General features: G+C 39.3%; 1 protein-coding gene across 1 annotated transcript in view; it reads right to left on the bottom strand.

The window, feature by feature from the left end:
• Positions 1-2820: 2820 nt before the first annotated feature.
• Positions 2821-17953, bottom strand: part of EGFR (epidermal growth factor receptor) — a 226163-nt gene continuing 211030 nt past the window's right edge. The window contains exons 24-28 of the mRNA XM_073332807.1: positions 14505-14602; positions 13311-13478; positions 13147-13194; positions 12804-12906; positions 2821-11727 (exon numbers count right to left, since the gene is read on the bottom strand). Of these exons, the coding sequence (XP_073188908.1) occupies positions 11351-11727; positions 12804-12906; positions 13147-13194; positions 13311-13478; positions 14505-14602 (794 nt within the window). The 3' untranslated portion in view covers positions 2821-11350. The remainder of the gene's footprint in view (positions 11728-12803; positions 12907-13146; positions 13195-13310; positions 13479-14504; positions 14603-17953) is intronic.

The following is a 17953-nucleotide window of genomic DNA, read 5'->3' as shown; positions in this document are numbered from 1 at the left end:
CCCCCCTGTTCCCTGCCTTCTGACTCCCCCCGACCCCTATCCACACCCCTGACCCATGACCACACCCCTGAACTCCCCTGCCCTCTATCCAACCCCCCCCCCCACCCCCTTACCATGCTGCCTGGAGCACCAGGTCAGGCCGCGGCTCTGCAACTGCGCTGCCCGGCTGCCCAGAGCATGGCATGGCACAATGAGGCTGCGGGGGAGGGGGAACAGCAGGGGAGAGGCTGAGGGTTAGCCTTCTGGGCCAGGAGCTCAGGGGCCGGGCAGGAGGGTCCTGTGGGCTGGATGTGGCCTGCGGGACATAGTTTGCCCACCTCTGCCCTAAATGGTATGTACTTTTGTATATTTTGTGGGAAAGATTTAAGGCCTTAGCACAAGCATGTACCTAACTGGCCACCATTACGTTAATGCGGTTGCTAACAGGGCTAATGTAATTGTACAGTTGGCTAAAAGGAGAGATGGTTCAGACCCAAATGCCTGACGTGAACACCCCCAAATTTTGGTACCATCAAGATCAGAAGAGCCAAATTTGATAGTGTAGTCAGTCAATAACAAAACTATACACGTGTACGATGTTTATAAATAATCATACATATGCTATTTATCAACTCATTGCAGGTTCTTGCCCAAAGTGGGCTACACAGAAGTTTCCCTGATGAATACGTCTCTTTCATTAGGGGGTTGGTGTGATTTGTGAGTGAGACAGATATATTCAATTATCCCCTTACATTAAAATAACCCCAATATAATGCTACGTCCAATAACAGAGCACCAAGATATAAATTCAGCTAGAGCTTTAAGCCAAGAAGGTCTCATCGCATATGTTCAACACTTAGAAGACAAAGCGAGGAATGCAATGTTAGGGGAGTGCCTCAGAAAGCCACAGACCCAGCTGAGACCTGAGAGCACACAAAAACTAGGAAACAGTGATGAGGATTTTATACCCCACTTTTATGTAACTTTTTGGATACCTAGCCATATTTGACCAGGTTCCATGACCAAAACAAGATTGCTACTTGTCTATCATCCATATGTGGCATTCCAGGTCTCCATAATCACACCTATACTTATTCATATTAATAACCTACATCACTTATGTCTTAATGCCTATATTTTATTGCAGTCTAACCGCCTAGTTACCAGCTTGCTAAAGCCATCCCCAGAGAATCCTGCAGTGCACTGTATCCTTTGTGATCCCTCGTTTGTGTCTCAGACTGAAAGTGCAGAATTTATGATCTTGAGTTAGCTTTTGGGGCCTGCAATCCTTTTAGCTAAAACCAGCCTTTAGCAGGACTATCTCCACAAGGCCTCACGCTAATACAATAGGCCTTTAATCATAGCAGAGCCTAATAACCCAATCATAGGAATTGCCTACTTGCCCTTTTGTGTTTCAGCTTAAGCAGCACTACACACCAATCAGTATTATATGCCAGTGGTGTCATTCGACTTATGGCAAGCTTAAAATAATACATAAGGCAAAGTCACAGCTCTACAATAGGTTGGGCCTAAAGTTGGAACAGGCTATTTCGATCATGTAGGGTGACCAAGTGCTGGATCAGCCTCTATACTATCGGCCAGTGTTTTATCAGGTCTGCTTTGAACTTTGTAGTGTGTTCTCTCAGTGGCCTCCCTTGGCAAATTCATATTTTCTAACAGAATAATTAACTTTCAGAAATATTTTCCTATAAGCTAACTTCAATTTTCCCTTGTTTCATTTCAGTCATTACTCTGGGATGCTGGGCACATACTCGGGGCAGCTAGTCCCACCCTCCGCTCACCCTCTCCCCTCCCCCCCATGGTTATGCTCTATTTTTAGCATGCTAGCTTGATTAGAGCTAGCACAGGTATGACTTCTTGAGCTGGGGATTACACACCCCACTCAAAGTGTAGACATATCCTTCTGTGGCCATAAACAAACCCTCTCCTTTTATATTTTTATTCTCAAGTATTTGTAACTCAGTCACATACCCCTTTGCAACCTTTACATATTAACTTCCTTTGCCCTCTCTTCATAAATCAGACCCTCTGATCCCCTTACAATAAAGGGAGTGCTCATATCACTCTTTAGACTGTCATTGATGTTGCTATCACTGAGGTCAGTAGAAACCTATGGATGCTCAGAACATTTGAGTATCAGGCCTTTTACTTAGTTGCACTATTATGGATTGGAGCCTAACTTTAGGCTTCTGTGTTTGAAGATCTTGGCTGTGGGTTGTATTCCCAGCTTTCCTATAGTCTTTCTGTTGGATTTCGGGCAAATTATGAAACTTCTCTGTGCCTGGGTTTTCCCTCTTGGATAATAATGCTATTTTCTGCCTTATAGGGAAGTTGTGAGCCTAAATTAGTGTTTAGAGAGACAAGGTGGGTGAGGTAATATCTTTTGTTGGACCAACTTCTGTTGGTGAAAGAGAGAAGTTTTTGAGCTTACACAGAACACTTTATTGAAGTGAACTGAAGAAGAGCTCTGTGTCTTTCACCAAGAGAAGTTGGTCCAATAAAAGACATGTCCTCACCCACTTTGTCTCTCTGATACCCTAGGACAAACATGGCTATTACAGTACTGCAGATTGTTTGTAAATTGTGTGGTGATCCTTGTATGAAAGGTGCTATAGAAGTGCAAAGCATTATTATAACCTGGGAGGGAAACCTCCCCCAGGCTCGACTTACAAATTTTGTATCCATGCAGGGCTCTAGAGATGAGCATCTGCAGCCAATCCACAAACATGGTTTGCAGATATCTGCAGATTTGCAGGGCTCTACTAATCTCTAGAAAGAACAAAATACTACAAAATAGCAAAGTCATATTTCATTACTTTTATTAAAATAAAAAGATCATGCATTACTATACACTAGACATTTCTGAGAACCAGTTATATGAATTTTAAGACTACATAATTTTCTGCATAAAATAAGTCAAGGTGGTTCAGCATACAGCTTATGTAATGGAAGGGGCTGGGCGAAAGGTGCTGGAATGGCTTTTTCTCTGTGTACAAAGTTCATCTTTAAAGAAAAAAATTACTAATTTACAAATAAGTATAATGGGGACTTATCCAGGCTGATCTTGTGCTTCATGTATCCAGTTCCAACTCCTCTGACCTTTTACCATCTCAGCTACACAATGTATTTTTCTCCTAGAGGAAGCCTAGGCTAACTTTTCTCTCCCTTCTACATACCCCATAGAAATCTCCATTACATTTAGGACTATGTGCTTCCCTTGACCCTTGTATGCAACTCCCTTTTAATTCAACGGGGAGTTCCACCATTTGGGTTAATACCCTACATCGGTATGACCCTCACTGATATGGTTTTCCCTTCTCTGCAACCCTACTCATTCATGCTCCCATGTTGTTCGTCTGAGAAACTCCTTCCTATAATGTATTAAAACTAGATTTCATTGTTTGCTTTTTTCATAGGATTATTTACTCTGTTGCCTTGAGTCGGGGGGTTATAAGTCTGATTTATTTATTTTTCCAGGCATTTTTGTGGTGTTATTTCCCCCCCTTACATACTGAAGTCTTTCGTGGGTTTTAGTTTAGTTTTATGTTATGTATCTATACCTACTTACCATGGATTCTTGCTCTGTTAATGCTGGTGGAGTGAGAAGCTTAAGAAGGGACTTTTTTTTTTAAATAGCATACAGTTTATAAATGGGCAATAGCATGGGCCTCAAAAGCAAAATATCCTGTGGATTTGAGCTTGAGGGTTTGCTTTGATTTTGCTTTAATTGCTATATTTGTGGTAAAAATTAAGGAGAGACATTGCTGTGCATTTCAAAGAGTGCATTCTCCTAGCACCTTGGTAAACAACAGCTGCAATGGCCAAAACTGTTTGTTGTATCATACTGCACTATGAAACTCAAAGAGTGAACACTGGGCATGAGGGTATCATAAATGTGCTAGAGAGAGGAAAGGTGCCTCATTATTAAGATCAGTAAGCTCTGGTTAAATCCCCATAGTGACACCTTTTCAAAATCTCTCAATAAAAGACTTTTAACATTAGCTCTTCCATGACTATTAACCCTACAAACCAGCCAACCTGACTTATTCCCCCCCAAACACGATACAGTATATTACAATAAATGTTCTCCAAAAATTAAAAACAAGAATAATATACACCTTATTTTTATCACTCAATATACAAACAATCTTTGATCAATAGTATAAATCATTAAACTGTATAAAAGACAGCATTTCTTATTTGTACAAATAGTGCTTTCATAGTTGATTAACTTTACAATGCTAAAAGGTACTCTTTATATGGATATATTGCTTGATAGTTTACTATAACCAAGACATTACTCCCAGTTGATTGCATCATTACAAAGCAGCCTAAAATGGGCACCAGATCCGTTGGATCCCTATGCATAATGAGAGGGATTTTCAAAAGCACTCAATATTAGCCTCACTCTGCTCCCACTGAAATCAATGATGAAACTCCCAGTGACCAGAGTAGGAGCAGAATTTGGCCAACAATGGCTTTTCAAAACCCCCAGCCTTCACATAGATTCTAAGATATTAGAAGGATGTTTTGGAAAAAAGCTCCAGGACCACTGGGACGGCTAAGAACATGTACCGTATCACCTACGTATGGACAAATCCCTCATAAAGCTATTGGTTAGGTTCAGGGCTGGGGTTTTTGATTTTTCAGCTTGTTCGTAAGGAGGATGAATTACTCTGAGGTAACAATGAGGTGTGGGCCACATACATATATTTGTATATATACAGCAGAACATAAAGGACCAAAATCCTGGCTTCAGGCATTTTGCCACTGACTTTGTTGGGATCAGGGTTTGGCTCAATGCTTCATGTGGTTTCTGACAGCAATGTTCCAGATTGTTTCATTCACTCTCAAAGAATCCCTTTCTTTGACTTTGACACTACTGAATGTTTGCTATGCATTCACTCTTACCTGAATACCCTAAGAATATTACATCCTTCTCTCAAAGTCACCTTAATTCCCATTAACATTAATTGGAAATTAGAACCGTAATTCCCAGTCCATACGTTTAAGGACATACCGGTGCCCTGGAAATCTGTGCAAGTGTCCAAAGCAGGCAGAATGTATGGCAGGGAGACAAAAGTGTGTCATGAAAATTTCACGCTCTCAGTTCACACCCCATGTTGAAAGAAATAATGTAATCAGAAACGTGCTTGCTACAACCTTCCCCAGATGAAAAGCAGGGATCCAATCACTTCAGTATTTGCCACTCAATTTTTTTTTCCTGACACTGATCCAAAACTTGAAGTCCTTGTTCAGTTTTCAGTCAGTCCCTATTTGGCCCAAAGTCCCCTTAATTTAACGAGTGTTTTGACTGAGCAGACCATGAGTCATAATTGAATAAAGACATCAGATTTGGCCCACATGCTATGCATGGCTCCAGTTGAATCACTGTGCACAGCAGATGCTTGTTCTCAGGAAAAGCCCCATTGACGTCAGTGGGGCTCAGTGCAGATCCTTTTGCAGGATTGGGGGCGGCGATTCCCTCCCCAATAAAAAGCTATGGAAGTGATGATCAATTGGCATTTTGATTAATTACTTTAAAGCAAGAAAATAAGACACATTCTCTTTGGTCCTAATGCAACCCATTTAAAAAGCTACGTAAAGGGGTCTTGTTTTTCTTTTATATAAATACTTTTTTTCCTTTTTCCTTTTTTTTTAAAAAGACTTTTAAAAGGCATATGTTAGAGCAGAGAAGAAACAAAACTCACTGGGAAAGCAAAGCTAAAAAAATGGGATTTCAATATAAAAATCCGGTTTAGTGGTGGTTTAACAACAACATTATCAAAGCACTCTGGTGAAGGGTCCCGCTTGGCAGTATAACTATACAGAGTTTAAAATTTCATTACTATACATTTTCTTCAGGAAGGGGGATACAAACAGATACATTTTCTCACTTTGTCCTGACGAAAGTGTTTTCTCACAGAGAAATGTGTTTAAAAAAAAAAAAAAAAAGAGAGACTAGGGCAATTTTACCAGCGGACAGTGAAGAGGTAGTGGCTTGTGTGCTATAGGTGATGTTAAACTTCTAACCTGAAAAATGAATGCTTGTCAGGAAATGCAAAGTGTCTTTGTCTTATTGACATTCAGTTATTCATTACCAAACAGAGGGAGGACACCTCCCGCACTTCTATGTGAAGTGCTTGAATCATTTGGAGTCTTGTGGTCCTGTTAAATTGGATCCGGAATACACATACTTGATCTTCTATGCATAGGATAAAATTCACATTTGTAGCACAAAGCCTGAGTAAATGGGTTTTGCACCAACACAAAAAAACACAACCCGCTCCCCCTCCCCCGACTTACTTAAGTTGAGGGGATTTTCCTCCCAATCAGCAGGTAGGGCATTGGGCACCTGCTTAGCCACTCAATTGCTGCTATCATCCTGAGCTGAAGTAGTAAGCAATGACTGCTATGGCTTCCCCTGTAAGAAAATTTTGGGCCAGCGGATCTGTATTGTGTGTAGATTCCCTGGCTATGGTCCCTCTATATAATTCTGCCTATAGCCACCCCATCCCATGCAGGCCTGTTTCCTTTTCAGAGGAAATGCAACGCTATCTATCACTTCAGGGCCCTAAAGATCGGCTGAATGGAACAGGAAGGAGCAGCAAATCAACCTTAAAGATTGAAAAAACGTGAGGAGCGCCATGTAGTCCAAAGTACTCTGACCAAAGAAATTCATCAGGTTATTTCACTTCACTTGGAAGTGAGACAAGGGCATGGGACCCTGTAGAAAGTTTACTTCTTACGATATATTGAAACATTTTCAGACTTTCCCAAGCCAACTCCTTCCCAGTACAAAACAATTTACAGCCAAGTTTGCTATAGTACACTGCACTGTACACAGAACACTGAAAAACAGCAAATGAACTTGAAAATTCTGACTTAAACCTTGAATTTCCTGGTATTTTGCAGTTTACCTTTATGATGTTGAAATGTGGTGTTTAAAAATAGCAGTTTAACATTAGTTTCATATTAGTTGCCAAGCTAGTGATTGTGGTATGGTAAGTACACACGATGCTGTTCAGTGTCATTCCTCTTTATGCGAGAAATTAGAGGCAGTATTTTAAAACTCCCTCCCATGTGAGAGTCTATGAGCCTTTAAAAGCTGGTGTGGTCTGGTAGGTCTCTCTCTATCCAGGCATATTTTTTTAAAGAGACATTTTATGCCCACAACTCCTGATAGAGCACCCTTTAAAATGGTTCTGGTCTATCATGTATTAGTATTTAGGGAAACTCTTTTATAATGGACCTGACGACAGACTCTTAATCATAATGGCATAATTGATGCTGCCTTCTTATTAATCAGCTTGCAATTTTAATTTCCTTACAAACTGCTCAAAATTAGAATCTGTGTTTTGCTCAGATATTGCAAGAACATTCTCCTTCAGCTACTCTCCTAGTTTTAAACTGGAGGAGCTCTGATCACTTTATAATGGAGACCACTCTGAATGCCCAGGAAAAATGCAAAAAAAAAAAAAAAAAGATACAGTCTACGTTATAATTAGGTTCTACTCTAATGTTGCAATAATTTATATAACAATACATCTGCAATCACACTTTAAATATAATTAAAAACCTTTTCTTGTTCTACAGACCTTCTCTATAATACAATAATCATGAAATCCCATTCCAACACAGCAACTAATACCCTCATTTGACAAAAACAAGTGAGCAACTTGGGTACCAGGGAAAGATTGCTCAATTATACCTACAGTCTATTTCATATCAGTTGGACTAGATTCATAAGTCTTCTAGCAAACTGGTTATGGACAAATAAAGCTATGTGGGCTTTGTGATACTTCACTGGCCACTTAGGTTTGTTTGATTGTTTTATTGTAGATCACTGAGTGGTGACACACTGCTGTTTGATAATCATATGAAACTGTACAATTTACTCTGAAATCTAGCACACTAGGGGAGCTGATCTGCAGGAGATCTTGAAGTATAGTTTATCATTGCCTTTATGACTGTGTACAAGCGCATATGCTCACTGTTGCCCTCTAGTGACTTTCCCACAGAAAGGATAAGGGACTTTAGACTGCTACCAGCTGAGATGGTTCACCTTCATCTCAGCTATAGAGAGGCCTGACTAAATGGCCTGAGATGCAGAAGAAGGGTTTTAGTCCTGAACTCAGTATAACAGCAGTTTATCGGGATTCCACAAGGTGAACGTGCCGCATAACTCCCATTGATTTGTTTAGATCTCTACAATACAAAGTGGAATCTTTGCTGCTGCACAATTCATGTGCCCCAGAAAAAAAAAAATCAGATAATTTAAACCACATATTTACTTATTTTAAATAGCACTGAAATGGTTTGCTACAATGAAGCTGAGCTGATATGCTAATATGCTCATTGCTCTTTATTTCTGCTGGTCTTTGAATAACTTAGGGCTGCATATTAGGAAATCATGACACATTTATCAGATTTAAAAATATTGTTAGTTCATAAACCTAGAGTCTGTACCACATAAATTAGGATAGGTCATAAATTACAGACAATCTTGCATCAGAAGCTGGCTCCTATATTCTCTCTGCTATGTTTTCCATTAAACAATAAATAAATTAAAAAAAAAGAGAACTCAACCTTAGATTTCTTAAACACTCTTAAAGTATATAGCTGCATGACTCTCATTGGCTTTCATGGTGGTCATGTTACAAAGTCCTCCAGGAACCATTTAAAAAATGTAGAGAGGTTAATCTGTATTAAATAGTTTCCATGCTACATAATGCTGGTAACTTAGCGCTACTGTTTTTTTTTTTTTTTAAAAACCATTTTTAAAGCTAAAAATGTTACTGAATCATTTTGGGAATGGCGTTGGAAAGGCTGTAGGAAAAGATGTAGTATTGTACCATACTGTATTGCTTTGAGTAGTAAACTATCCATGATTTCTGTTAAAAAGTCGTTTGACAAACATACAATCCCCTTGTGAGTTTGTTAATGGGGGAAAAAAATAAAAAAAAGATTGTTAAAACGACAGTGTGTGTCGATGTGAGCGTGTGTGTGTCTGGCGCATTCTGAACATGGCATTGGGACAACATTTTGCTCTCAGGTACACCAGTGTAGATCTGGGGTAAACTGTACTTGAGAGCAGAATTTTTTTCAATGTTTTAACTACAAGGAAATAATACAAGTTGTTACCTATTCTCTGTAAGGCTGCGGCTGGGCTCCAATCATTGTGAGTGAGATGTGCCCAAAGAGGATGACAATAAATGTGTTTTGATCAAATTTGGTCTCCGGCTCTAGACTCTGTACTGTTCGCGACACATTATTATACGTGTCCTGGTTTTCAATGGCAGCCTGCATTGCATTGATCTAACATGAGATATTTTACACTGCCAGTCTTCATTTCCCCTCCTCAAACAAACCTGCCATGACAACATTTTAAGGGCTTTGGTCCTGATCCTGGATACAAATGCAATATTTCAGCTGGAATTTACATTGAGGTATTCCAAACATAGTGGAGGAGAAGTGAAATTTGACCATTCCCTGATGCTATAGGTTGCATTGATGTCTCAAGTATAAATGTTACATATTTTCTGTTACAGTTTTTATGTCATCTCAAGTAATTTTCCAATGATTAACTATTAATTATGGATCTTAGCATGCAAATTGCTTGATTCAAATCTGGCTTCAGATCCAACTATTTGGCTAAAATATTCTTTCCATCAAGGTAGTGGAGGGATGGCTCCATATTACTATTACTCTTTGAATCAATGCTTTAACTATTTTTTTCCTACTCCTTTCAAAGAAGACAGCAAAAATGTTATCAAAAGGTATTAAAAGAACTTCAGGAGTTTTAAAAACTACACACAACTTAAAGAGAACCAATCTCTAACTTTTTGTGCTACAATGGTTTTATATACAATAGATATATTGTATATTTATTATTAAACCAAATATTGATTTGGATTATTCCACAGTGACAATTAGACAACCAGGCTTGGACTTCAAAGAGGCCTGTGGCATTCCCAGCCCCCAATTTCAGAATAGCAAACTAAGCAATTGCATTCAAACACTTCAGACTATTCTTTTTCCTCTTTGATGCATTATTACTGTATTTTCTTTGTACCTAGCATAAAAGAAGACCACCCTAACACAGCAGCTGTAGTCATGTAAGAGACAACAGATTCCTGCACAGTGATACAGCAATTGGCAATATTCTGCCACAAGTTTAACAGAGTATAGTGGTGTATTTCCCCCCCTTTTCTTTGCAATTTTTATACAGGGAAAAATTTTTTTTTACTGAGCCACTTAAACAAACAAAACAAAAACAAACAATCTCATTTCCTTTGGTTGCATTTTTTGCATTTTTGTCTGAGCCAAGTTTAATTTTGTGCAGTTGCATTCGGATCACCAGCTCTCACAAATAACCCAATTAACACCTTTTGCATTTCCTTGCCCTTTAGGGAAAGTTTGTCCCAATGCGATTGAGACAAAGGGAATTGACACTTCATTTTTCAGTCATAGCAACATCTTTAAAAATTTTGTTAAAAATGTAATTTGACAAATCTACAGCTAACCAATGGAATGGAAAAAAGAAAGGCTTGCATTCAACATACAGAAAACAGACTTGTGAGTACTTTATAAACATTTACAAACAACTCTTCTGTATGCTGTGTTCTTCCTGTTGGACTCCAAGAGTAGTGGTCAGTAAAGTAATGTGTGCTGCCATCCAGTCCTTGTGCTAAATACACTGTGGGTTATAAAATTTCACCAATTCACCAATAAAAACCACTTCATCAGCAGAATCTCCACACTTCTCTCTGACTCATTTTTTTCCTGTTTGTACCAGTACAGTAAATGAAGTCAATATTTAAGATCCAATCATTTGGAACAGCTATCCATCTTTCAAGAGTTTGAAAAGGATTTAATAATGTATTGCTTTTTTTTTCCCCTTGTGATCCGAGAGTCACACAACAGTACAACAAGCAAGTGTCTCATCTTGTAAAAGATCCAAAAATTCCATTAGAAATGTTTATAAAAATAGGCATTGTAGAAAGGAATTCTTACAGTTAATTCCAAATTGGTTTTTATAATGCTACCATTTGAAAACAGAAGGAATGCATCTGCAATTTCTTATCTGCAGGAAGTTCTTGCTCTAGTCCAACATGCGTGCATGTGTATGGTATGTGCCTAAGTTATGTATGTGAATGGCCAAGGAAAAGCCCAAAATATATAGTAAAATCAGCTTGGTGAATTCAGTCCACCAGCTTGAAAGGAAAAGCGTGTCTGTCAGTGAATTGTGATTACTCGTCTGTCAGTTCATAGCTTGATCCTGCAGCAGCCAGGTTGTTCATCTGGATTTTAGTTTGTATTACTGCAAGAAGAGAGAATTTTTCTGTGGTCATGCTGAGGCTTCAATGTATTCAGTTTTTGGTGCTGCTACCCTTAAGTATTCAGGATTTTCTGCTGCAGGAACTTTAAAGATGCCATTAGGCTTAGTTTCCTTAGGAAAGTAGTCCTGTTGGTAGTCAGGATTGTCCAGATTTATTTGGTGATTGGCTGTTTGGTCCCAGTAGGGGGAGCTTTCAAAAACCGTTTTGACAAAAGGAGACTGGTTTGTGTTGAGATACTCTGGGTTGTCCACTGCTGTGCTGTGGGAATTCTGATAGCTTGAAGCTGGAGCGGGATTTGGGTTTACTGGGAGGGAGACGTTGTTGTAGATTGGATTCTGTACTACAAATGCTGATGGTTTTTTGGGGATTGACTGATTGACATATTCTGAGATAAAAAAAAAAGAAAGAAAGAAATTAAGATATGTAACTAATGCAGTCCTTTAAATGATCTGATGTGTATTTTTAATATATGTGGAAACAATCTTTTCCCACATCAGCCCACAAGTCATTTGGATCTTTCTCAGGATTCCAAGACTTAACCAAAGGCAGGAAGTTCCATTGAACAAAGGTTCCAGGAGTCAGATTTTCAAAGCAGCCAAGGGAATTAAGCCACACATTTTCCATTGCTTTTAGTGAAGTGTGTTTCCCTAACTCCCCATGGAGTGTTTTGAAATCTTATCCAGGGAGTTTAGCTGAGGGCAACCATATATCTGGAGAAGTACTTAAAGATAATGGAAATGCCTTAAAAAAAAAAAAGACCAACAGTAACTGAGACCCCATGTCCCAATACAATGCTCAATGCTGGCTCTTTCCCTTACTCAGCTGCAGTACTAGTTGAGGACAAAGCATTGCGAGTGTATCATTTTATTAAAACATCCTTGTAACAGTCTTACTGATCTTTTAAGTCAATGAATTCTGGTTCTAGTGAACTACTATACAAGTACATGTCAGACTGTGGTTAGCAACACTGCATATTTCATTGTGCCATCCATTCTGCTTGAGTATATTTCTGTTTGGAAAGCAGTAAAAGACCAACAACAAGAAACAGAGTTTCTACAATAAAAACAATGAAGAGGTCTAAAGAGTTCTTAGAAGAGACTGTCTGATTAGTAGAAAAAAGAAAAAATCCTTGATAAGGCACCTACAACAAAAAGTAGAAATCGGACTGGTGGTGATGGTGGATGACATGTGGTCAAGAAGCTGTCAGAAAAGATCTAGGAAAAAAATGAAAAGAAAAATTCTGCACAATTTCTCCGCCCCCATTTATTGACCAGTGAAGAAAAATTGTGGGGATCTTAAGGGATGTGAAGGACTCCTCCTTTGCTGAGGGAGGGGAAGGAAAATGATTACCCAGAGATCACCAAGAAACCTCAAAGATCTAAGAGAGAAGCAAATGGCATTCCAAGTTGCTGATCAATGAATGAACTTGAGGATCAGATGATACCTAGCAGATGTACTCACCTGGAGCAGGCAGGAAGCCATCATCTATGCTGTCTTCCAAGAAGATGCCAGTTGGATCTGAACTGTAGCGCTGGACAAAGCTGTCGTCCCTCACGGGGTATCCCTGCTAGGTTAAAGGTACAGGTTAAGAAACAGAGTATAGAACAGACTATTTCATAGAAGCTGGTGTGTACAGGTAAATGTGTGTGCAGAAAAAAAGGGGTGGGGAGGAAGAGAAAGCCAACATCTGGTGATGAAATTGAGACACCATCTCTGCTAAATCAAGACTTGATTCTTTAATTCAGTTCACAACATTAACACAGTGATAAGATACTTTTAACGCTAGCTGATCACACTTACTTACCCCATTTCTATCAATGCAGGTTGTGGTTGAATTGTTGCTAGTAGCACTCTTCAAAAGAGAGAAAGAGAGAAAAAAGATATTTTAAAAAGAGAAAAATATTGTCTGACCTGGGAAATGACTAATTCCAAACTGTTAGGTCTGTGAACATGGATGAAATATCATACCAATGAACTCAAGAGGGGAGTCCGGGATGTGGAGGGGCTGTTGAAAAATCCCTGGTGTGGAATGAGGTACTCGTCTGCATCAACAATGTCTTCCATGTCCTCCTCTTCCATCAAGGTCCGATAAAACTTGGAGTCTGTAGGGCTTGGCAAATGCATTCTTTCATCTCCCTGTCAACCAAACCACAGTAAGAGCGGATTGCTGGACACCGTCCTGCCTGCACTACAGCAAAGCAGCTTTCTCTCTCGAGAAAAACAAATGTTCTGGAGATAGGCATACACTGCAAAATTTAGACTTGGATGTAAATTCAGGGGGGAACTGGACCTGGCGTTTGGTTAGGCCTATGTCTAGAGTATCTGCTTTTTAAAGTATTCAGAATCTAACCTCCTTTCTGGATTGAAACAGGAATGATGATAATCCTGAACCAGGACACATGCATGGAAAAATTTACTGGTCCTGAAAGTGTTTGTATGGGCCCAACTATGTGTTTCTAGCCCTGGCAGGTTGCAGTATATCAGACTTTAAATGGGAGCATGATCTAAATTCAATAAAATACATTTTTCAGTCTTGTTATGATGTTATTGAATGTTCCCTTTGTGAAATCTCTCAATAATTCCACAACGCACACTAACAGCTTTCCTGTGCTTTCTTTTTCCACCATAAACTGAGAGGCTATTTGAGATTTCTGCTGTTACTGCTGTTGTACTCCTAAGTAGCTCTTCTTTCCACATTAAATGTTAGCAAATGTTCTGAAGGGCACAATCCTGCCTTGGCAGAGAAATGGACTCAATGGTCTAACAGGTCTTTCCCATGAATTTCTTTGCTTCTATGAAAGACGAAGTAACCTGGCATTCTTAGTTACATTTCTGTTCCTCATATCCACATTTATTATTTGTTCTATTCTTTATTTTAAAGCAAATGGTAATATGCTAAAGTATTTACTGCAACAACGTGGAAATGGACTAGAACAATCAGCATTACAGTTTTCTTTAACTGAAAGTAGCAGCATGAGACTATATTGTCGATGTTCAAGTGGTCCGGTTTCTTTCGACATTTGGTCATGGAATCATTGAACTCCTTAGCTTGCTCATCTGTGAGCATACCGTGTGTATTATTTCGTATTTGCTGTAATTTCCCCCTTTCTAAGTGACCGTTTGAGATCTTGGTTTCCTGGTAAAACAAGCTCTGATCAATACCTGTATAACAAGATAGCGCTGAGGGTCTCGAGCCATTTTGGAGAATTCTGATATCAGCTCACGAAACTTGGGGCGACTGTCTGCATCTATCATCCAGCCTGAAGGGACAGTATGGAAAACAAAAGCACAAATCAAATGATCTTAGCCATTAAACCTGAAGAGAATTTTAAAATAAGATGTAAAGGATAGGAACTTGGTACATGTGAAGCTGTTGCATCAAACCATAACAATGAGAAATCCAGTCACATCAGCTTTTCGTCAGACTTTATTCTTTGTTTCTTTTTGACATTTAAGAACACCACTCTCTGCTCTTCTTGGAAGACCAATAAATAAATAAATAAATAAAAAGATATAGTAGAAAGATTCTTGCTTAGCATCAACATGCAGGGAGTACCCTCCTTTAACTCCTTCTGGCATAGTCCTCCTAAAAGGTCGGGATCCCTGCTCCACACAAGCTCACTACATAGCAGCCCACAGGATGGGGAAGGGAGTGCTGGACCAGGAGATGGGCAGCGGATCCAATGCTATGCAAGCACTGACATACCCCCACTCCACCTGGCAGATCTGTGAAGGCTACTTCAGCTTCAGAGCCACTCCACAACGGTGTAGGGAGGATTTCTCTCCCCCATTTTCTTTATATCTGACCAGTACCTGGCCTGGTGATGGTATCTGGATTTGCCTCTAGTGCGCCAATTTTGTTCTCATTTACATGGGTGCACCTCTCATGGAAATCACCTGGGTAACCGAGACCAGAACAGGGCCCCACGAGTAATTGTTGATTTTTAATCATCTCCTATGCACAGCACCTTACAGATAGGCTAACAGAACTGGGCAGACTTTCTGGGTCAAAAAGTTGATTTGTTGAAAAATGAAGTTTCGGCTGACCTGACACTATCTGTGAATTTGACAAGATTCATTTTGGCCAGGAACCAGCTTTGGAGGTGGGGGGGGGGGGAAGAGTGAGTGAGAGAGAGAGAAAGAGGGAGGGGGAGAAATATGCAAGTCGCCTTATAACCTTTAGCCTATGGGGTGGGTAGGGTACCTGCTTGAAAGGCGAGACACCCAGCTTTGAATCCCCACTCTGGAGTAGTGACAAACTCAGATCTTCCTCTCCCGGTGAGCATCCTAACCACTAGACGATTGACTATTCTAGGGTGGGTTGCGCTCAGTCTCTCCTGTTGAAGCTATTCCACTTTGTATAAATCCTTAAATATTCACTGAAGTAGAGAGTTACATGTACATCTCCCTGTAGTTTATTTAATTCCTTTTGCTGCAATAATGGCTTCCACTTTGTTCAGATACTCCAGCCTATGCAGGAAATTCATGTCACTGTTGGAGCAAATGGGGAATCTGAGATATGGTTGCTGTTGTAAAGTAACGTCAATTCATTTTTAAAACAGGTTGGTTAATTGAGCTGCGGGTTGAATATTGTCACGTACCTTTAAAACCAATAAACTTTGCATTATAACAACTTTGAAAGAAAACCCAATTTACAGTTGGCTCTAGTGGTGAGATGAGTTTCCTGTGCCCTAACTTCTGTACAGAGAGGCAGCATCGTTCTTCATTGCTAATTATTCTAAATGAAGTCAGCAGATCTATAGTGATTTACACTAGGGCAGAAACTGGCCCATTTAGATTGAAAACAGGTTTTAAAAAATAATATTAAGTTAATTTTATACATATTTTAATATTTAATTTTTATTGGTTTAGATTTTTATTTATAATTTGATGTAGTGATTATTTTGCACATTTTATTAGTTTTTTCTTTCTAAGTTGACGTGATGATTTTTTTATATATATATATTTCAGTTAGGGTTTACTTTAAATGTTTCCATAGTCTTCATTTACTAAATACAATATTGGGCCTGATCCCATTAGAGTTGGTAAAACTCCCACTGGCTTCAATGAGAACAGAATCGGGCCCTTTGGTAGAAACTCAGGTTTAGATTTCTTTCCAGATTAGAAGTGTATGGCTTTATTTGGCTGATCGTTTACCAGTAAAATTGTATTTCAGTTCTCATAGAATCATCGGACTGGAAGGGACCTCGAGAGGTCATCTAGTCCAGTCCCCTCTAGTCCAGTCCCCTGCACTGATGGCATGACTAGGTATTATCTGGACCATCCCTGACAGGTGTTTGTCTAACCTGCTCTTTAAAATCTCCAATGATGGAGATTCCACAACCTCCCTAGGCAATTTATTCCAGTGCTTAACTACCCTGACAGTTAGGAAGTTTTTCCTAATGTCCAACATAAACCGCCCTTGCTGCAATTTAAGTCCATTGCTTCTTGTCTTATCCTCAGAGGTTAAGAAGAATAATTTTTCTCTATCCTCCTTGTAACAATCTTTTATGTACTTGAAAACTGTTATTTCCCCTCTCAATCTTCTCTTTTCCAGATTAAACAAACCTAATGTTTTTAATCTTCCCTCATTGGTCATGTTTCTAGACCTTTAATAATTTTTGTTGCTCTTCTCTAGAATTTCTCCAATTTGTCCACACAGAACTGGACACAATATTCCAGTTGAGGCCTAATCACCGAGGAGTAGAGCGAAGAATTACTTCTCATCTCTTGCTTACAATACTCCTGCTAGTACATCCCAGAATGTTGTTCACTTTTTTTGCAACAGCATTACACTGTTGACTCATATTTAGCTTATGGTCTACTATGTCCCCCAGATCCATTTCCACAGTACTCCTTCTTAGGCAGTTATTTCCCATTTTGTATGCGTGCACCTGATTGTTCCTTCCTAAATGGAGTACTTTGCATTTATTCTTATTGAATTTACTTACTTATTGAATCCTATTTACTTTAGTCCATTTCTCCAGTTTGTCCAGATCATTTTGAACTTTAATCCTATCCTCCACAGCATTTGCAACCCCTTCCAGTTTGGTATCATGCACAAACTTTATAGATGTACTCTCTATGCCATTATCTAAATCACTCATGAACATATCTAACTATCTTCTTACTAATCATTATTTGCAGTGTTGTTGTAGCCATGCTGGTCCCAGGTTTTGAAAGAGAGAAGCAGGGTGAGGTAATATCTTTTATTGAACCAACTTCTGTTGGAAGGGACAAGTTTTCAAGTTTACACAGTGCTCTTCTTTTAAATCATTGATGAAGATATTGAACAGAACCGGACCCAGAACTGATTCCTGTGGGACCCCACTTGTTATACCCTTCCAGTATGACTGTGAACCACTGATAACTACTCTCTGGGAATGGTTTTCTAACCAGTTTTGTACCCACCTTATGGTAACTCCATCCCTAGTTTGTTTATGAGAAGCTCATGCAAGATAGTATCAAAAGCTTTATTAAAGTCAAGATATACCACCTCTACCGCTTCCCCCCATCCACAAGGCTTGTTATCCTGTCAAAGAAAGATATCAGGTTGGTTTGACATGATTTGTTCTTGACAAATCCATGCTGACTGTTACTTATCACCTTAT

This window comes from Lepidochelys kempii, chromosome 2, assembly GCF_965140265.1.
Source record: "Lepidochelys kempii isolate rLepKem1 chromosome 2, rLepKem1.hap2, whole genome shotgun sequence".
Lineage (NCBI taxonomy): Eukaryota > Metazoa > Chordata > Testudines > Cheloniidae > Lepidochelys > Lepidochelys kempii.
This window is presented reverse-complemented; position numbering and strand designations above follow the sequence as displayed.